This window comes from Sminthopsis crassicaudata, chromosome 2 (genome assembly GCF_048593235.1).
Source record: "Sminthopsis crassicaudata isolate SCR6 chromosome 2, ASM4859323v1, whole genome shotgun sequence".
In the NCBI taxonomy this organism is placed as follows: domain Eukaryota; kingdom Metazoa; phylum Chordata; class Mammalia; order Dasyuromorphia; family Dasyuridae; genus Sminthopsis; species Sminthopsis crassicaudata.
This window is the reverse complement of record NC_133618.1, coordinates 437,094,214-437,115,161: the sequence shown is the minus strand read 5'-3', so window position 1 is coordinate 437,115,161 and position 20,948 is coordinate 437,094,214. Positions and strand designations below refer to the sequence as shown.

Genomic DNA, 20,948 nt, shown 5'->3' with positions numbered 1-20,948 from the left:
TATAAAATTAATTTTTAAAAATGTAAAAAAAAAATTACCTATGTTTAACTTATATTGGATTGCTTGCTATCTTTGGGGACGGCAAGGAGAGAAAAGAAAAATTTGGAACCCAAGGTTTTGCAAAGGTGAATGTTGAAAGCTATCTTTGCATGAATTAGAAAGATAATATGTTATTTTAAAATTTAAATGAAATATTAATTGCTTATGAATGGTCATAGCATTATAATGAAATTGACTAGGCTACCTAAATTATTTTCTTTTTAGTGTCATATCAATTAGTGTATCAAAGGATTATTTTGTACCACTAGAAAAAATAATAATGAAATTCACCTGAAGGAATAAGAGATGAAGGATCTCAGAAAAATAATTTTAAAAAAAAATTTTTAAAGCATGGAATTCCAGCAGTTACCAGGTCTTGAAAAACTAGTAGTTTCCAAAATAAACATATAATGGCTAAAAATAGAGAGGGCAATCAGTGGAACAAATTAGGTACATAACATACAAAAGTCAATGACTACAGCAGCGTAATGTTGAATAAATCCAAAGATCCTACCTCCTGGGACAAGTATTCATTATTCAACAAAGACTGATGAGAAAATGAAAGCAGCTTGATAGAAAATGGTTATAGACCAAGATTTTATATACTGTATCAAGATAAATTCCAAATGAATACATGAATTATACATAAACAAATTAATGGAGCAAGGAAGAAATTACCTTTCAGAACTGTGGATAGAGGAAATAGGATAAAGAAGATAATACTGATTACACAAAATTCTTTTTTTTTTTTTAATTATATATATATATATATATTTTATAATATTATCCCTTGTATTCATTTTTCCAAATTACCCCCCCTCCCTCTATTCCCTCCCCCCGACGACAGGCAATACCATACATTTTACATGTTACACAAAATTCTTAATGCCTTTTTATAAACTTCTTATGCACTTAAAATGAAAATGGCAATAGAAAAATATATTTGCAGAAAATTTCTCTCATTTAAATCTAATTTCTAAGATATATAAAGAACTATTTCATATTTATATGAACAAAAGTCATTTCACAATAAATAGATAATTAAGGTTATTATCAAGCAGTTTTCCAAGGAAAAAAAATCCAAGCTATCCATAGACATATAAAAATATTTGAAATCACTAATAATTAGAGAAATTCAAATTAAAGGACTGAGATTTCTCTTCACAGCCACCAGATTGACAAAAATGGCAAAAAATTAAAATGACAATTGTTGGAAGAGCTTCAGGTACACTAATATAGTGTTGATAGAGCTGCGAATTGGTCCAGACATTCTGAAAAGCAATTTGGAATTATGTCCAGAAAGTCACTTTTGATGCAGCAGCTACTAGGCCTATTCCCCAAAAAGATCAAAGAAGAAAAGGATTTATATGTACAAAAATGTTTATAACAACTCTTTCTGTAATGACAAAGAACTGGAAACTAAGGGATGCCCATCAAATGGACAATGACTAAATAAATTGTTCTATAAATAAAATGGAATATGAGGCAGCTAGGTGGTGTAGTAGATAGAATATCAGCCCCAAAGTCAGGAGGACCCGAGTTCAAATCTGATCTCAGACACTTAACACTTCCTAGCTGTGTGACCTGGGCAAGTCACTTAACCCCAGCCTCAGGGGAAAAAAAAAAAAAAAAAAAGAATGAGAAATTTCAGCTCAACCTGAAGGAAAAGTCCCAACTCTCACCCAAAAAGAAATTTCCCAAAGTTTCTAGTGTAGTAAGCTGAGCATAGGAATTTAGCTCCTATATATACCGGCTTTTTCCCATTCTTTTTTTTTTTCTTTATGAACTTTTTTTCCTCATTATTATAGCTTTTAATTTACAAAATATATGCATGGGTAATTTTTCAACAATGACCCTTGCCAACCTTCTCTTCCAAATTTTCCCCTCCTTCCCCCCACTCTCTCCCCTAGATGGCAGGTAGTCCTATACATGTTAAATGTTAAATCCAATATATGTGCATATATATTTATACAATTTTCTTGATGCATAAGGAAAATTGGATCTAGAAAGAAAGAAAAAAAATCTGAGAAGGAAAACAAAAATGCCAACAAACAATAACAGGAGTGGAAATGCTATGTTGTGGTCCATATTCATTTCCCACAGTTCTCTCTCTGGGTGTAGAAGGTTCTCTTCATCACTGTTCAATTGGGATTGATTTGGATCCTCTCATTGTTGAAGAGAGCCACTTCCATCAGAGTTGATCATCATATAGTATTGTTGAAGTGTATAATGATCTCCCAGTTCTGCTCATTTCACTTTGCATCAGTTCATGTAAGTCTCTCCAGGCCACTCTGAAATCATCCTGTTGGTCATTTCTTACAGAACAATAATATTCCATAACATTCATATACCACAATTTATTCAGCCATTCTCCAATTGATGGGCATCCATTCAATTTCCAGTTTCTTGCCACTAGAAAGAGGGCTGCCACAAACATTCTTGCACATACAAGTCCCTTTCCCTTCTTTAGTATTTCCTTGGGATACAAGCCCAGTAGTAGCACTGCTGGATCAAAGGGTATGCACAGGTTGATAACTTTTTGGGCATAGTTCCAAATTGCTCTCCAGAATGGTTGGATCTGTTCACAACTCCACCAACAATGCATCAGTGTCCCAGTTTCCCCACACCCCCTCCAACATTCATCATTATCTTTTCCTGTCATCTTAGCCAATCTGACAGGTGTGTAGTAATATCTCAGAGTTGTCTTAATTTGCATTTCTCTGATCAATAGTGATTTGGAGCATCTTTTCATATGACTAGTAATACTTTCAATTTCTTCATCTGAAAATTGTTCATATCCTTTGACCATTTATCAATTGGAGAATGGCTTGATTTCTTATAAATTAGAGTTAATTCTCTATAAATTTTGGAGATGAAGCCTTTATCAGAACCTTTAACTGTAAAAATGTTTTCCCAGTTTGTTGCTTCTCTTCTAATTTTGTCTGCATTAGTTTTGTTTGTACAAAAACTTTTTAACTTAATATAATCGAAATTTTCTATTTTGTGATCAATAATGATTTCTAGTTCTTTTTGGTTACAAATTCCTTCTTCCTCAACAGGTTTGAGAAGTAAACTATCCTATGTTCTTCTAATTTATTTATAATCTTATTCTTTATGTCTAGATCATGAATCCATTTTGACCTTATCTAGCATATGGTGTTAAGTGTGGGTCAATGCCTAGTTTCTGCCATACTCATTTCCAGTTTTCCCAGCAATTTTTGTCAAATAGTGAATTCTTATCCCCAAACCTGGGGTCTTTGGGTTTGTCAAACACTAGATTGCTATAGTTATTGACTATTTTGTCTTTTGAACCTAACTTATTCCACTGATCAACTAATCTATTTCTTAGCCAGTACCAAATGGTTTTGGTAACCATTGCTTTATAATATAGTTTTAGATCAGGAACAGCTAGGCCACCTTCATTTGATTTTTTTTCATTAGTTCCTTTGTAATTCTTCACCTTTTGTGTTCCAAATTATTGTTGATCAGAGAAATGCAAACTAAGACAACTCTGAGATACTACTACATACCTGTCATATTGGCTACAATGACAGGAAAAGATAACAATGAATGTTGGAGGGGCTGTGGGAATACTGGGACATTGATACATTGTTGGTGGAGTTGTGAAATAATCCAACCATTCTGGAGAGCAATCTGGAATTATGCCCCAAAAGTTATCAAACTGTGCATACCCTTTGATCCAGCAGTGCTACTACTGGGCTTATATCCCAAGGAAATACTAAAGAAGGGAAAGGGACCTGTATATGCAATAATGTTTGTGGCAGCCCTCTTTGTGGTGGCCTGAAACTGGAAACTGAATGGATGCCCATCAATTGGAGAATGGTTGGATAAATTATGGTCTATGAAGGTTATGGAATATTATTGTTCTGTAAGAAATGACCAACAGGAAGAATACAGAGAGGCTTGGAGAGACTTATGTGAACTGATGCTGAGTGAAACGAGCAGAACTAGGGGATCATTATACACTTCAACAACGATACTGTATGGGAACGTATTCTGATGGAAGTGGAAATCTTCAACATAGAGAAGAGCTAATCCAATTCCAATTGATCAATGATGGACAGAATCAGCTACACCCAGAAAAGGAACACTGGGAAATGAGTGTAAACTGTTAGCATTTTTTGTTTTTCTCCCCAGATTATTTTTACCTTCTGAATACAATTCTTCCTTTGCAACAACAACAACAACAACAACAAAATTAGGTTCTGCATATATATATTGTACCTAGGATATACTATAAGATATTTAATATGTATGGGAATGCCTGCCATCTAGGGGAGGGGGTGGAGGGAAGGAGGGGAAAAATTCGGAACAGAAGGGAGTACAAAGGATAATGTTGTAAAAAATTACCTATACATATGCACTGTCAAAAAAAGTTATAATTATAAAATTAATAAAAAAATTTTAAAAAAAGTTGTGGATTATTTCTAATAGTTTTTTTAGTTGTTCTCTAGCGTTCTCTAAGTATACCATCATATCCTCTGCAAAGAGTCATAATTTTGTTTCCTCATTATCTTTTCTAATTCCTTTAATCTCTTTTTCATCTCTTATTGCTGAAGCTAGCATTTCTAATACAATATTGAATAATAATGATGATAGTGGGCACCCTTGTTTCTCATCTTATTAGGAATTGTTCCAGTTTATCCCCATTACATATGATTTTTACTGATAGTTTTGAATCCTTCATGAACTTCTTGCAGAGAATCTGTAATATGAAAAAATGACTTCTCTCTCAAACTAGATGCCAGAAGTCTAAGTCATCTCCCTTCCTAATTACTCACCAACCCAGCCCAGAGGATCAAGAAATCAATTATCTCCACCAAGGAGAAGCTTATGCAAATTAACTTGGATCTGTGATTCTATAAGGAAAAACAACTTTGAAGTGCTTAAGAAGTCTAAACAATGTCATGACCAAGTATGACACCAAAGGACTCATAATGAAACAGACTATTACCTCTTGACAGATTTTGTACTCTAGACAGAGAATAAGATGTAATCTTTGGGGAAACAATGTGAGAATTTGTTTTGACTATGCATATTTGTTTCAAGGGTTCTCTTTTCTTTTTCCAGTGTGTAGGGAGGAGTGCTGGTGGAAGGGAAAAGAGGAACAGGGACAGAGTAATCCTTTTTTTTTTTTTTTTTTTAATGAAAGGAAAGAAGAAAAGAAATGAAAAGGAAAAGAGGCATTTTATACAAAGAAGCACAAACAGGAAGGACAGCTTTGAAAACTACAGATGGAACTTCCTAAATACTTAAGAAGAGAAAGCTATGCATAATAGAAATGGGGTTCCATATAGTGATCCTCTTTTTCTGTTTTACTATGTATATGGAAATTTTCATTTTATTTGGTAGTTGTTAGGTTAAGAATAAAAATAATTTTTTAAAAAAAGGGAAGTGGAAGGGATTTGGAGGAAAAGCACATGTTCAGAGGTTGGCATTGGTAAAGAAACTGGAGGAAAGAAATGAAGAGAGAGAGGAGAGGTGAAGGAGACAGAGACTAGGAGAGAGACAGAAAAACAGAGACAGATACGGAGACAGAGAAGGAGAAAAGGGAGGAATGGAGAGAGAAGAGAGGAAAAGAGAGGGAAATATAGAGAGTAGAAGAAACAGGGACAGAAGGGAGGGATAGAGAGAAGGCAGTCAGAAAGAGAGCGGGGAGAGAGAGACAGAGATAGACAGCAAGACAGAGAATAGAGGAAACAGAGGGAGAGAAGGGAGGGATAGAGAGAAGAGAGTAAGAAAGAGAGAGGAAGGGAGGGATTTGGGGAGGCTTAAGAAAAAATTTGCAATAGCTTCTATAGGGGAAGAAACAGGGAGTCTATTATTGGGGGAAAATAAACGGATTCTTGCTTCAAGGAGGACCCAAATGAAGTTGGAAAACATGAATTTATAATATACTCAATTGACCCAGTTATGTGACTTCTTCCAGAGCAGCTGAAAAGCAGAGGGATCAGATAGGAGGAGGAATTTGGGGCTGAGATTTGACAAGGGATGAGCAGGGCTAAGACACATCAGGGATTTCAGGCTGAATTGGCAAGGAGAAAAGTATAGTCGGAGGAGGGGTAAAGGCCTGAGGATGTACTGAGGGAATAGGTTTAAGCAGAGGGAGAAGTAGAATGACAGGAAGTTACAATAGAGAATTGTCAGAATTGGGGATGAAAGAAATGGAACACTTGTGGTTAGTGATGCGGTCTAGGAAACATTTATGTGTGGCTGGGGTTGAATAAAAGAGAAGGTCATGAGATATAAGGAAGCCTAAGAATTGGAAAGTTGGGGAGCTTGAAGCAACATCAATGTAACGTGGAGGTCTCCTAGCATAGGAGTAGGAAGTGGATTAGGAGAGGGAGACTGAGCTAGATATTGAACCTCTTGGGAAAAAGAGAAGGAGGCAGTACAGAACAGCCACCGAGATGTGAATTGAATGGAAACTTGGTACTTCTTGGTACCAAGAACTTGGTACCAACTTGGTATTTCTTGGTACTTCACAGGACAGATTGCTGAGTAAGGACAGTCTGAAAGTGACCAAGGGGAATATATTCTCCCTCCAAGAACATGAACTGTGTGAAGGGGAAGAGAAGGTACCACAGTGCTGGAGAACACGGTCACGTATGCCGATTAATTATCTGAGGAAGCCAGACTTGTGCTAGTAGAAGGAATACAGAGAGAGACAAAGGAATGAAGGGAAGTTTGTACACAGACAAAGGGCACAGCAGCCTGTGATTCCATAATAGAGGGAAGAAGAGAAAGAAATGCTGGGAGTTTGTTGGTCAGAGGATTAACAGTGGGCAGCCCACAAATAATTATGGAAGGGGTGTCCTTGCTGGGCAGGGGTGTTTTAAGTTAAATTCCTCTGATCACCTGTGATGGCCTTAGCTCTTTTCAACAATGAGGTGATTCAGGCCAATTCCAATAGACTTGTTTTGAAGAGAGCTATCCACATCCAGAAAGAAAATTATGGGGACTGAATGTGGGTGACAATATAGTATTTTCCTTTTTTTTATTTTTTGCTTTTTTTTATTTTTTCCTTTTTGATCTCATTTTTCTTATGCTGCATGATAAATGTGGAAATATCTTTAGAAGAATTGCATGTGTTTAAATTATGGAGTGGGGAGAAAGAGAATTTGGAACTCAAGATTTTGCAGGGTGAATGTTGGAAACTATCTCTGCAAGTATTTTGAAAATAAAATTAAGTTCATTTTTTAAAAGATAAGGAACGATTAAGGGCCCCTAGGTGGTCAGTGGATAGAGCACCAGTCCTGGCGTTAGAGAAGGACCTGAGTTCAGATACAGCTTCAGACTAGCTATGTGACCCTAGACAAGTCCTGGACTGCCTCACCAATAATAATAACAAAGCACGTTGGCATGTGTTCACTGCACCCCAGGCCTAGCATATAATGCAATGCCTGGCATTTGGATTTTAGTAATGGTTGATAGATTGATTGACAGCCCTCCCCCCCAAGGAGTTTGTCTATCTATCACTTCTGAGGCAAATTTTCCAGGCTGAGTGGGATGAGGGAATGGGATGCTGTAAGGTGCTCTCCTCCCCCATCTAGCATCCTCCTTATTTGTGGGGGAGGACCCCCCATCTGTCTGATGGGGATTTGGATCTTGCACATTTACTTCAAAAGGCTCGAGCCTGAAGGTCCTTGTCTATTTTGGGCCCGTCATCCCAAGGCAGTGTCCAGGCAGAGGTCGCACATGGAGGCCTAGGGGCTCTGAAAAGGGCACTAGTGAGTTGAATAGGGAGATGCCTCCGTCGTGGGCTCCACCAGGTGAGGGGTGCAATCCAGGAAGCCCTGTGTAAGGGGCTTACTCCGTAAAGAGGTGTCTGCTTGGAAGCAGACCCGAGGGAGCTGGTCCCAACTTCTGTCCTCCCTCAAACCCTCCCCAGGACGGCCTTCCTGGCAGAGGAGCCGGGGGTTCCGAGGAAGATGGGAGGGGGAGGAAGGGACAGGAGTGGGTGGTTGTTCCATGATGAAACGAATGCTGGGGGTGGAGAACAGAGGTGGCTGGGTGGGGCCCTGCTGGCCCTTAAGAACCAGCTGCCAGGAGGGCAGCAGAGAAGCAGGCTCTCGCCCGCCGCCACCATGCACGGGGCCCATGAGGAAGTGGCCCTGCTGGCCACAGTCACCCTCTGTGGAGTCCTGCTCCAAGGTAAGGCCCAGCCCCAAGGTCCAGCTCCACTTCCCACAAGTCCAGAAAGACTGAGCTGCAGAATCCCGCCAGAGCCAGCTTCCCCCACGCAGAAGCCAGGGCCTCCACGGGGAAGGAGCCCCCAGAGCCTCCTGGAGGAGAGGAGGCTGCAATCACTGGGGATGCGTCTGCAGCAGGTGGGGGGAGGCTGCAGCCAGGGAGGGGGCTCACGGCTGTCTGAGGGCAACAACTTCAGTCTGATTCAGTTCCCCTTTTAGCTTGAGCCCCATTCAGAGCCTCCAAGATTTGGTGCCCTGGGTGGGGGGAGGATGTCCCAGGACAGTGCTAGGGGCAAGAACAGCCACCTCCTCCCCTGAATGAGGTGGGTCTTTATTCTGTTTTCTTGGGGACACTGGGAAGGGGCGCTGGTCCAGAGACCCTGGCTCTAGGGAATCCTCAGGGAGGATGCTCTCTTGTGTAGTTCTCTTGAGCTTGACTTGCCGCCGTATCAGAGGCAGGATTTGAATCCAGGCAGGTCTTCCTGCCTCCTATCCCTTTGCCATTCATGATATTGAGAGTGTTTCTAAATGCACCCAAAGGAGAGAAATCTTCAATTTTCCAAGGAATTTCAGAACGGGGAGAGACCTTAGAGACTTCCTTACAGTGGAAGGAATCAGGAACCAGGCTGAAATCCATATTGTCAACCATCCCCAAACATGTCGGCAGGCTGCAGGTGTTCTGGCCTAGCAAATATTTGCAAACCAAATGAAGGGCAAAGTGCAGACTCCGGAGCTTACCTGTGCGGGGGAAGGGGGGTGTTCAGTGTTTTTATACCTGGCTACCATCAGGAAAGTGCTCGTAGCTCCTCAGGAAGGCCCTCCACCAGTCTGCGGGCAGGGGGAGGGAGCGGGACCCCGAGATAGCTTGATTACACTCAGTAAGAGCAGCTCCTATCTCTGTACCATTGTGTAAGCTTCCCCAGAAAGCAGAAGTGCCACATAACCCACTTTACAATGGCATCTCTAGAACAGAAGCCGGCTTCTCTCCCGCGGCCCCTGGAGATGGTGACAAGGCCGAGAGCCGGCCCGCTGTGGGGAAGGGGGGAGGTGGAAAACTGACCAGCTCTTCCTCTCCTCCTCAGCCTACTTCTCCTGGCAGGTGATCACAGCGAGGAGGAGGTTCAGGGTCTCACCCCCCGCCACCACTGGCCCCCCCGAGTTTGAGAGAGTCTTCCGAGCTCAGTAAGACCACAGGGCCTGGGGCACAACCAGGGAGATGTCCCTAGCCTTCTGCTGGCTGGCCCTGGAGGCCTGAGGAGCATCTCATCCTGCTCCGGCACCTCGTGCTCCTGGTCTTCTGGGTCAGAGGGGAAGGGGGCACAGAGCCACGCCCCGGTGCACCCCTCCCCTGGCACAGCCCACCCCTGCCCTGACACACTCATCTCACCGCTCCAGAGGAGGGAGGGAGCTCTAGGGTTTGAGCCTTCTCTCACCCCCACTTCACAGCCCCCAGGACCACCAAGAGAAAAGCAAAGCTCCCTTGGCTCCCAGCCCAGAACTCCTTCCCTTATACCCTGAAAGACTGTGTTTCCCCCCCAAGGAGTGACAGCTGCTTCCCCGGTTCCCTTCACTTCCCTAACAAAGACCCTGGGTGGGGAGGGGGTCTTGGGTGGGAGGTGGAAGGAGGGCTCAGTTCTGTCTCTTCCCCCACCCCCACAGGGCCAACTGCACAGAGTACTTCCCCCTCTTCCTGGCCATCCTCTGGGTCTCTGGAGTCTTCTTCCATCAAGGTACCAGGGCTACCTATCCTATAATATCCTATAATAATTTATAGTTTGTAATAGTGAGTGGTAGCCTACACCCTCCCTAGGGGCGCCAGAGGTAGCCAGAGCCCAGCCCCCCCTGCCCAGCGCCCTCAAAGCCACAGACCCCGCCCCCGTGTGGGGGAGGAGAATGCCTCGGCCCCAGGCTCCTGCGCACCCCCCCCCCCCACCTCAGCTCTCTGCCAGGGGCCTGAAAAGCTGTGGCTCTTTCTCTGGGCAGGAACGGCAGCCGCCTGCGGCCTCCTGTACTTAGGTGCCCGGTACAGATACTTCCACGGCTACGCTGTGTCAGCTCAGGGGAGGTGAGCTAGGGCTGGGGGGAGGGGGGAAAGGCAGGGCCGCAGGGCTCCATCCTGGGGCTGATCTCCCCCCCCAACCTCCACAGGCTGGGCCCCCTGTACTTCAGCGCCCGTGTGCTCTGGCTGCTGGTAGCTCTGTCGGTGCTTGGCCTGGTCTCCCACTTCCTTCCGGCCTCCCTGAAGACCCCCATGCTGAGGAGGCTGCAGTGGCTGGTGACGAGATAGGCAGTGGGGGGACCCCGAGGGGGATGGAGAATGCTGGCTGGGGGAGCCCCTCAGGGCTCTGTGACACCCCGGGTCCCAAGGGAGGGGGAGTGTGATGCAGACACCCCGAGGTTTGAAACAGAATTAAACTTTTATTACAATTCACGTTTTATATAATTATATATCGACATACGTGAAAAAATCAAATGTATCCAATAATAAAAAACACAGCACATTAGAGTAGTATGATGCATTCCAGTGTACGGCCGCCTGAGCCCGGGGAGGCCCCGGTCCCGCCAGCACTCAGCCAGGGGCCAGGGCTGGGCCCCACCTCGGGAAAGGCCTGTCCCCTGGAAGCCCTGCCCCTCATCACGCCCGCCGGGGATCGGGGTGGTCCCCAGCTCCTCGGCCCCATCGTGAGGAAGGGATGAAGGGCAGGTATCCTCGCTGTCCCGGGGCCCCACGCGTCTGGCCCAGCCAGGCCCGGCCCAGCCCGAGGAGATAGCACCGGCTCCCCAGGACTGGAGGCCCCTGTGGGCCCGCCCACATCAGGCTGGTGGCAGATTGCAGGCCAAGAAGGCCTCAGGGCCATGGGGCTCGCCCCCTCTCCAGGACCCCTTACTCCCACCAGCCCCATGTGTGCCCTCAGTTCCACTTTACCACAGGCTTTGGAGAAAGGGAGGCCCTGAGAGACCTCCCCAGTGCTCCCCTCTGCCCCAGGGCTGTCTTTGGTCCTGTCATCTCCAGATCTCGTGCCCTGCTGGGCTCTGGAGCAAGGGCACAGGCTCCCCACAGGAAGACGGGGAGGCACCGGGCCAGGATGGGACTTGGCAGCCTGAAAGTTCGTTCCCTCTGCCCTCCAGAGCTTAGTCAGCCTTCTTCAGGAAAATCTGAAAGCAGAGAGCAGGTCGGGGGGTCCCCATGGCCGCGCCGGGGACACCCTGGGACCCTCCCCGCCCAGACGTGCGCGGCAGGAGGAGACGAAGGCCTTACCTCACTCAGGATGACCCACACTGGGGAGTCGGTCTGGATGGACAGCCGGACGGCCTCCAGGGGCCCGAAGGCTGGGTCCACCTCACCCTCAGCCACACCCTTGGAGAAGGAACCTGGAGGGGTGCATGGGCATGTCGTGGCTATCCCCAAGGCCCCAACACCACCTGGCTGCCCCAAAAAGGGCCCAGCTGAGGCGGGGAGAACCGGCCCCACAGGGCGGGCGGCTAGTCCTTTCCCGAAATTAAATGAGTGCGAACAGCCAGCCTGTATATACGATGGTGCAAGGTCTGCAGAGCACATCACAAAGAGCTCACTGACCCTCACCACGCCAGGGCTGCTGTTACTAACTCCGTCTTACAGATGAGGACACTGAGGCAGACAGCAGGGAAGTGGTTTGGCCAGGACCCCTCAGCTAGCAAGTATCTGGGGCTGGATTTGAATTCAAGTCTTCCTTATTTCACATTCAGTGCTCCAGTGCTCCACCCACTGCTATCTAAGTGAAAGACATGGGGCGAGTTTCCCCCTGCCCGCGTTCACGTCCTGGCTCGGGCCTACTCACCGATCTGCAGATAGCCATCTGGGGTCCGGGGATACCTGAGCGTGGCCCCTCGGCCCTCCTGCAGGGCCTCCTTGTCTGACTGGGGGTTCTGGGGGCAAGAACGGGCAGCGGCGGTCACGATGATGAGCCAGGGAGACAGGCCCCAGGCGATCCGTGGGCGCCCCCCAAGCTAGAGTCCCCTCCCTCCTGGTGGGAGGCCAAAGCACTCACGTCAAAGGGCAGCACCTCCACCGTGGTGTTGAACAGCTTATCCTGTGGGTGCTCAATGTTTCCACTCCGGAAGAAAAACCTGTTTGACCGAGACTCGTGTTACTTGTAAAGTCAGAGGTGACAGACAGAGGAGACAGAGACAGAGAGACAGAGAGGCAGAGACAGAAAGACACAAAGGCAGAGAGACAAGAGACAGACAGAAAGAGACAGACAGAAAGGAACAGAGACAGAGAGACGAGACAGAGAGAGAGGGAGATAGAGAGACACACAGAGGGAAAGAAGGGAGGGAGGGAGAGACACGGGCAGGGAGACAGACGGAGGGGAAAGCCTCTCTCTCTGGGACCAGTTTCACTACGACAAAGTCCAGGGTGAGGTCCGTGAGGGTCAGAGGCTCAGTAAAGGTGGCTGGAGATGATGATGGAGGCTGCCCAGGAGGGTGGGGGGGCACTGACCGCTCTAGGCGCAGAGGCTGGAAGAATCTGAAGCGGATGAAGTCCCCGGCTATGGGAGTGAAGGCCCAGAAGAAGTCTTCCCGCAGATAGGCCTTCTCCAGGGTGAAATGCTGGTACGTCTTGAGGCTGGTGCTGACCTCAGCGGGGGGATTCATGTGCTCCTTCCTCAGGGCGTGTTTACCAAAATCCTTGTCCTGGACACAAGCACAAGCGGAACCCGAGTCACCCCAGCCTGGAAAGGGCCCGGAGGGCCTCCCTGGGGAAGGGGCGGGGCGCCCGGACAGCTGGGCCGCTCTGGCCAACAGTGTCCCTCTGTGGGAGGCCGGGGCCTCCCTCTGCAGCTGCTGTCCCCTGCCCTCTCGGGTGTTCCAGTACCCTTAGAGGATGCAGCCCCCCCTGAGAGGCAGTGCTTAAGGTTCGGCCAGACCTCTATCAATCAACAAGCACCTAGTCACCGCTTACTCCGTGCTAGGCGCTGCACCAGGTTCTGGGAGACAGAGACAAGAACAATGCCCCCCATCACACGTTCAGACAAGAGAACAACAGGATGGTCACAAAACGCGAAGCCGCGGGAGCACTAAGGCCTGAAAGGATGCCCGCCCGCTCCCGACTCCTTTGCAGAAGTGCAGAATACTGAACATGACCAGTTTTCTGATGTTGTGATTGGTTTTGCTGGATCTCCTCTTTCTCTCTTTCTCTCCCTCTTCCTCCCCCACTGTGTGTGTGTGTGGGGGTGTCTCTGATTCTCTTTCTCTTTGCCTCCCCCCCAATTCTCAGAGGGTTAAGTGACCTGCCCAGGGTCACACAGCTAGGAGGTGTTAAGTGTCTGAGACCAAACTCGGCTCCTCCTGACTTTAGGGCTGGTTCTCTATCCACTGTGCCACCCAGCTGCTTCAAGATTATTTTTTTTATTATTATTATTATTTTCATTTACATTCTTTGTTAGTAGAGATGACTTTCTTAGGAGGACAGAGAAGGAAAAACAGGGGGAGATGCAGATGCTGTAATTTCTGTTTAAAGGAAAGGGCTCCCGAAGGCGCTGCTCTGAGCCTGGAATAGAGCTCAAGGCTAGTGTTCCAAGAAGGAAGCAGGGAAGGGCGTCCCAAGTGCGGAGGGCAGAGCCGGGGCCTTCTGCAAGGAGAACGCCTGCAAGGGAACGCCAGGTGGGCCCTCTCTAGGAAGAGTTAGGTTTCCTCATGCTGGGCAGAGGCTCACCCTCGGCTGTGAAACCAGAGAACACGACTCCAGCAGCAACGAGGGGCGTCCCCGGGGCTTCCTGAGGCCCGGCGCGGTCGGATGTGGTCGCAGCAATACCGGCGCAGTGACCGCAGTGACCGTGTGGAGGGCGGCTCGGCGAGGGAGGCCGGGCCACGGCGTTCTGGCCAGGGCTGGCGTCAGGAGCGTGGGCACTCCTGGCCGGGGACCCGGGGGAGCTGCTCCCCTCAGGCTGCGGCCCTGCGCCCGTAATGGCAGCCCCCGTGGAGACCTCCCCATCCTCTGGGCCCTGCCCGTGTCCCCCCCCAGTACAGCGTGGCTGCTCCTCCTGCTCCAGGGAAATGTCAGGATTTGCAGATGAACAGAAACCATTCTGGGCAGAGGACAGCACTCGGCCCCAGGCCGCTGAGCTCAGGAGATCGACATCCAAGTAAGAGGGACTCAAAGATTCATGCAAAAAACCCAAATGAGCTTCTATTCTCCCAACCGTGTCCCCGGTGAGGGCTGGCCGGCCGCCACTGCTTGCACTCATTATCAGGTACAGAATTTATCTGTGATGTATAAGCAGCTGGATGGGGCAGTGGAGAGGCTGCTGGACAGTCAGAATCGCAGATTCTTGTTAGCAGAGTGACCCTGGACAAGTCATTTAGCTTGTTTGCCTCAGTTTCCTCATCTACTTCCCAAGGCTGTTAGGAGGATGAACTGAAGTACTGGTAATTTGCAAACCTGAAAGTGCTACCTGGGGCTCATTGTTGATCTTGTGCCATGGGATCATAGTTAAGGGTAGAAGGAATATTAGAAGTTGCCTCGTCCAATCCCAACTGAGGGGAGACAAAGGTACAGAGAGCCGAATGGCCTGCTGCCGCCTGTCTCCTCTCCCTTTCACAGCTGGACTCCTTTCCTGGCTCTGTGGTCCGGCCAGGCTGGCCTACTTGAACTTCCCTGATCGTGACCATCATCCATTTCCCTTTCTGACTGGGGAAGAGTGGCTCTTCCCGTTGCAGCCTGGAGGTCCGAGAGCCCTTGGGGAGGGTCTAATCTATGACTACCCAGATCCAGCTGGAACCCAAATGACCATCTGCTCTAAATGCAGTCTTGGTAAGAGAAGGTCGGCAAAGACCCTGGGGCCTCAATGCTCCCATAAGCCCTGCCAAGTCCTCCACCTTCCTGGAGAATGGAGCTACTGCCCTTAACGCCTGAAGGGGCACTACCAACTGAAGGCTAGCTTCTGAGTGACCAAATGGACAGAAGCAGAACCACCCACCTCGCCAGGGACCAAATCTGGGCTCTTTTCTTGGTTTCATTTGACTTTCATTACCAGCAGATTCCAGTCCCGGGGACTGACAAGTCAAACTTGGTCACGTGCCTACTCTCACTTGCTATGCTCCCTCCAAGCGCAGCAGGCTCTGCGTGGCACCCCAGACCTCGCCTGGCCCCCGTGTTATCCATCCGTCCTTCATACCCTTACCTGGCCTCAGTTCTACGGTGACGCCATCATATGATTTACAAAAGCTACTGACAATTGCTGAGATGTCTGACAGTCTCAGATATAAACCATGAGTGTCTGGGATGAGAGAAGTGAATAATTCTGCTGTTCTCAACTGTGCTTAGACCTCTCATAGCGTCCAATGCTAGGGGTCACGTCTTAAGGCTCAACTCCAGAGCACAATGACTAGAACCCTGAACGAATGAGAGACGGCGCTACACAAGGCTCATTTGAGGAAATAAGGATTTTTAGTCTGGAGAAGAGAAGATTTCAGCAAGAAGAGAAGATAGCTATCTTCAAGTACCTGAAGGGTTGTTCATAGACTTGTTTGTTCTGGTTACAAAAGGAACAAAAAGCATTGCTAGACAAAAGTTTAATATTGAATATTAGGCTACTATTTAATATTGAGAAAGGGCTACTCTTCTCCCAAAGTGGAATGCAATCCTATAATAGGTGATGAGTTTCCCATAAACAGGAATCTTCCAAGGAAGCTGGACAGCTGCTTGGCAGGAGGTTGCAGTGGAATTCTTTGCTTAGAAATCAGTTGAATTAGAATTTAGAGGTGTCAAACTCGCAGCCTCACAGTGTTGCCCTAACCAGATTAAAATACAATTGGGAAATGTTGAACAAATACATAAAATGTGATGTTAATTTGTGGTTTTTTAGGTCAATATGTGTCCAGCAGGGATCCATTTCTATTCGAGTTTGACACTGTTGGGACTGGATGACCCTCAAGGAAGACGTACAAACATTCATGACCAATTGTGAAACCCATGCGAGTGATTAAAGCAGGAAACAGAGGAGGAGTGGTCACCCAGACTTCAACACCTCGCCCCATGCCCCAAGACCACTAGCAAGTCTAGGGTTTGGAGCAGTTTTTCCTCACTATAAAGCCAATGTAATGCCAGAAGGAGGATAGGTCTCTGTTATTTCCCTGCTTGTGAAAGATTGGGGGAAGGAGGATGGATGGGAGTGATGAATCCCAGCTTGAAAAAATTCCCAGCCGCAGGCTCTGGGTGGCCATTCTTTGAGCAGTCTTGCAGGGTAGACAGGCAACCCAGTCTCAGTCCCTTTTTTTGCTTTAAAAAATTTATCGATACGATTTGTTGACACAACATACACTTCCCACCAACACGTTACCCAGAAAAGTCAGTTTATCAATTATTAACACGAAGGAGTGAGGCATCCTTTACCGACCGTGTTCCTGACACCAGCCGCCGAGTCTGATCCCAAGTTTGCTGCCTCTGCACGTCGGCTGTACTTACTTACGCTGTCCCTGGGCACCCCCTTTACTTCTTGCTTTGTGTATGTCCGGACCCCATACACGTCTCCCTCGGTTTCTCTGAATTCTCTATATTCTGCTTCTTCATGGTCCCCCACTATTTATCCATCCACACTCTCTAACCAGCCAGGGCCAGCTTGTGCACACGGCTCTTTTCTGCCGTCAGTAATTTCCCTGGTGGATGTCCAGTGCTAGGAGTGGACTCTCTGGGTCAGAGGGCGTGACCTCTCCAGAAGAACAGGAAAGCCATTCACAGCCCCACGGCAGAGGAGCCTGTCTGTCTTCCCGCAGCCTCTCCCACAGGGGCCTTCCCGGTCTTGGCTAACCTGGTGGGTGGAGGCTATCTTTCCTTCTCCTGAATATCGCACCTTGTTGGCTGGGCCAGCGCCCCTCGATCCACAGTCCCTTCCTCTCCCACACCGTGGGTGAGCCCAGGCCTTGGAGCTGCCATTTTCCCACCAGAGTTAACTGAAGATACTTGAGCGACTAAGGACACCAGAAAGAAGGTGGGCCCAGCCCGGGCCAGACACACGTCCTGTGTGGGACAAGGCACGCGGGGGGACGGGGCCCAGCCGGGCCGGACACATGTCCTGTGTGGGACAAGGCACACAGGGGGACGGGGCCTAGCCGGGTGGGACACACGTCCTGTGTGGGACAAGGCACACAGGGGGACGGGGCCTAGCCGGGCGGGACACACATCCTGTGTGGGACAAGGCCCAGCCAGGCCGGACACACGTCCTGTGTGGGACAAGGCACGCGGGGGGACGGGGCCCAGCCGGGCCGGACACATGTCCTGTGTGGGACAAGGCACACAGGGGGACGGGGCCTAGCCGGGTGGGACACACGTCCTGTGTGGGACAAGGCCCAGCCAGGCCAGACACACGTTCTGTGTGGGACAAGGCACGCGGGGGGACGGTGTGGGACAGGGCCCAGCCGGGCCAGACACACATCCTGTGTGGGACAGGGCCCAGCCGGGCCAGACACACATCCTGTGTGGGATGGGGCCCAGCCCGGGCCCCAGGACAATTTATGCCATTCTCTCTTAAGTCCCAGGAAAAGTCTCAGGGACCAATGAGTCTAACCCAATCGTCTTATAGCCAGGAAAACACACCCCCGGAGCAGGGCGGGGCGGGGGGAAGGGGGAGGGGCAGCTGCCTAAGGCCACACAGCTATCCAGCATTAGAGACTGGGTCTCCCCCAACACTCCCACTCTCTCCCCCTTGGAGCCTACATTCAAAGCGGGCAGGAGGCCATGTCAGACAAGGTAAATGCTGGTTGAATGAATGAGTTTTCAGCACTGTAACCACAGAGGAGCCCTACGGCCTCCTGGGAAAATGTCCCTCTCTGACTTATGGGTCTGAAAGGTTCGCTCAGCCCGTGTCCGCCACCTGCCCAGGGGCTGCAAAGGCTCTCCCCCTTCTCTCACACGCCGGACTCATCTTTCAGATGTACAAGTCTGGCCCAGCACACTTCCAATTCAAAGTCTTTGGCGGCTCTCGATCTCCTCCTGGGGCAAGGTCAGGCTCCCCCCGCCCCCACAATGAGGCGCCACCCTAACTTTTCATCCCTGTTGTACCTCACATTCTGCTAAAACTGGACTCCTTCCACATGCTGGGTTTACCTGCCTCTGGGGCCGAGTGGCTGGAACGAAGGGGAAGGGGGCAAGAGTTACCACGGAAGGAAGGTAAAGGTGTACCTTGAGTTTCTGGATCTTCCCAGCCAGAGAGGAATGGGTGCCCACGTGCTGGAAAAGCGAGGGCTTGAAGCGGATGCGAAGATTGGCCTTCTGTCGATCACAATGCTTCTGGACAGAGAGAGGGGGAAAGTCAACCCCAGCCAGGAGAGGCGGAGAGAGACAGAGGGAGGGGCTGGATGAACACAGCGGGTGGGCATGAAGGGGGGGAGAGGCTGGTGCCATGGAGATGGGGGAAATGATGTCATGGAGGTGAGAGGAGTAATGGTGTCATGGAGGTGAGAAGGGAATGATGCCATGGAGGTAAGAGGGGGAATGATGTTATGGAGGTGAGAAGGGAATGATGTCATGGAGGTGAGACGGGAATTATGTCATGGAGGTGAGAGGGGGAATGATGTCATGGAGGCGAGAAGGGAATGATGTCATGGAGGTGAGAAGGGAATGATGTCATGGAGGCGAGAAGGGAATGATGCCATGGAGGTGAGAAGGGAATTATGTCATGGAGGTGAGAGGGGGAATGATGTCATGGAGGTAAGAGGGGGAATGGTGTCATGGAGGTGAGAAGGGAATGATGTCATGGAGGTGAGAAGGGAATGATGTCATGGAGGTGAGAAGGGAATTATGTCATGGAGGTGAGAGGGGGAATGATGTCATGGAGGCGAGAAGGGAATGATGTCATGGAGGTGAGAAGGGAATGATGTCATGGAGGCGAGAAGGGAATGATGCCATGGAGGTGAGAAGGGAATGATGTCATGGAGGTGAGAAGGGAATGATGTCATGGAGGTAAGAGGGGGAATGGTGTCATGGAGGTGAGAAGGGAATGATGCCATGGAGGTGAGAAGGGAATGATGTCATGGAGGCGAGAAGGGAATGATGCCATGGAGGTGAGAAGGGAATGATGTCATGGAGGTGAGAAGGGAATGATGTCATGGAGGTAAGAGGGGGAATGGTGTCATGGAGGTGAGAAGGGAATGATGTCATGGAGGTGAGAAGGGAATGATGTCATGGAGGGGGTGGTGATGGCTGCTGCAACGGGAGCAGTAATAGTAACAGTAGTAGTAACTGACAATTTCAGAAAGATCTAAAGCTTATAAAACACCTTGCATATATTATCTTGTTTGACCCTCACAACAGCTCTCTGAAGTAGATGTAACAGGTACTGTATCTTTAGGATGCGAACACAAAGTCTCTGGTAGCTCACACAGCTTGTCAACATCAGAAGCAGGACTGGAGACCCCTTTCTCTTTCTCGGGAGGACCTGAGAGACCCCCTCCCTCATAGTCCGCAGTTCTACCCATTAAGCCATCCTGCCCTTGAAAAAGTGGGGGGCGGGCTGGGTATGCAGGTAAACGGATCACGGGGGGCGGTGGGGACAGCAGCTGACAACAGGAGGGCCGGGTGAGCAACAGGCAGATAAGGCCGGCACGGGGCGCTGGAGAGAAGAGTGGCCGGGAGGAGACAGACACAGGGCAGGTGGACACAGACATGGGACAAGCAGAAGGGACAGATTAAGAGGAGGCAGGTCACACAGACAGAGAAGGCAAACAGGTCAATTGGGGGGGGGGGCGACTCAGTGTTTCCCAGTCAGTGCTTCGGGGAAGCCTGACCCAGCCCTGCCTCTGGGATGGCAAAGAGGCCTGGGACGGCCCGGCCTGTGCTTCTTCCCCTTCCCTGTGACCCTGTGGTCCAGGCACTGGGGCTCCCTAGTCCGTGATCAGGCAGGAATTCTGGAGGGCGCAAATGGCTCAAGTCCTTGGTCACGTGCCCTGGCCCAGGGTCCCGCGGCACCTCAGCCTGGCAGAGAGTAATAATCCCAGCCTTATGTTCCCTGTTGCAGGTGGGGCGGCCTGGGCTCCACGGACTCCGCTGTAACATGGGCAGGACAGCAGCACCCGCCTCCCGGGATTGTCGTGAGAACCACATGAGAATATCTTTAAAGCCGAAAATCCCGGCTGCTACGGAATCCTGCCCACAGACAAGAGGCGGGCGCTTCCTGGCAGAGAGGGCGGGCCCCGGCCCTGTTACTCACCGCATCCTTCTCGGGGTTGCAGACCTTCACCCACAGGATGTGGTCCAGAAGCCAGTCTATTGGCTTGTCCCGGTAGAACATAAGGATGAACTCCACGATCAGGCTCAGATCCAGGGATTTGAACATCTTCCCTAAAGAGACCACCGACAGTGCCTGAGCTGGGGTGAGGGACAAGGACCGAGGGACCACAGGGGCAGTTGCGGAAGGCAAAAGTCAAGCTTTATGTAAGGAAAAACTTCCTGGAATTGTAGTAACGGGTGCCCCCGCCCCAGCCCCTCAGACAGAGGCTGGCTCACCGCTGTGGGAGCCCGTTGGGGGAGGGGTGGCCTCTGGAAGCCTGGGCCAGGCAAGGAAGCCGCCTCCTCCCGCCCCTTCCCGGGTCTGTGGAAGGAGGGGCGCGTCACTGCCGAACGACTCTGTGCCCCCTACTTATATTGTTGTTCAGGCATTGTGTTCTACTCGGACCCTAACACGCCGGTGCTCCCCGGGGGTTTGGTGGGAGACAACGGCA

At 49.4% G+C, this 20,948-nt stretch overlaps 2 protein-coding genes across 3 annotated transcripts in view; one reads left to right on the top strand and one right to left on the bottom strand.

The window, feature by feature from the left end:
• Window positions 1–8,104: 8,104 nt before the first annotated feature.
• Window positions 8,105–10,569, top strand: LTC4S (leukotriene C4 synthase). Its single transcript, XM_074292364.1, has 5 exons — window positions 8,105–8,214; window positions 9,335–9,434; window positions 9,912–9,982; window positions 10,236–10,317; window positions 10,401–10,569. The coding sequence occupies exons 1-5, from the start codon at window positions 8,148–8,150 to the stop codon at window positions 10,537–10,539; spliced, it is 459 nt and encodes a 152-aa protein (XP_074148465.1). The 5' UTR covers window positions 8,105–8,147; the 3' UTR covers window positions 10,540–10,569.
• Window positions 10,570–10,650: 81 nt separating this feature from the next.
• Window positions 10,651–20,948, bottom strand: part of MGAT4B (alpha-1,3-mannosyl-glycoprotein 4-beta-N-acetylglucosaminyltransferase B) — a 53,204-nt gene continuing 42,906 nt past the window's right edge. Inside the window, exons 9-15 of one of the 2 annotated variants that reach the window (XM_074292362.1) lie at window positions 20,438–20,568; window positions 18,412–18,519; window positions 12,733–12,926; window positions 12,281–12,359; window positions 12,071–12,158; window positions 11,512–11,624; window positions 10,651–11,408 (exon numbers count right to left, since the gene is read on the bottom strand). In XM_074292362.1, coding sequence (XP_074148463.1) covers window positions 11,385–11,408; window positions 11,512–11,624; window positions 12,071–12,158; window positions 12,281–12,359; window positions 12,733–12,926; window positions 18,412–18,519; window positions 20,438–20,568 — 737 coding nt within the window. In that variant the 3' untranslated portion in view covers window positions 10,651–11,384. The remainder of the gene's footprint in view (window positions 11,409–11,511; window positions 11,625–12,070; window positions 12,159–12,280; window positions 12,360–12,732; window positions 12,927–18,411; window positions 18,520–20,437; window positions 20,569–20,948) is intronic. The other variant, XM_074292363.1, reaches the window with a different exon arrangement.

Bases quoted from the DNA above. Each gene is read 5' to 3' on its own strand.
- LTC4S (XM_074292364.1), top strand. From the start codon at position 8,148: ATGCACGGGGCCCATGAGGAAGTGGCCCTGCTGGCCACAGTCACCCTC. The intron at 8,215-9,334 runs GTAAGGCCCAGC...TCTCCTCCTCAG, and splicing joins CTGTGGAGTCCTGCTCCAAG to CCTACTTCTCCTGGCAGGTG. The intron at 9,435-9,911 runs GTAAGACCACAG...CCACCCCCACAG, and splicing joins GAGAGAGTCTTCCGAGCTCA to GGCCAACTGCACAGAGTACT.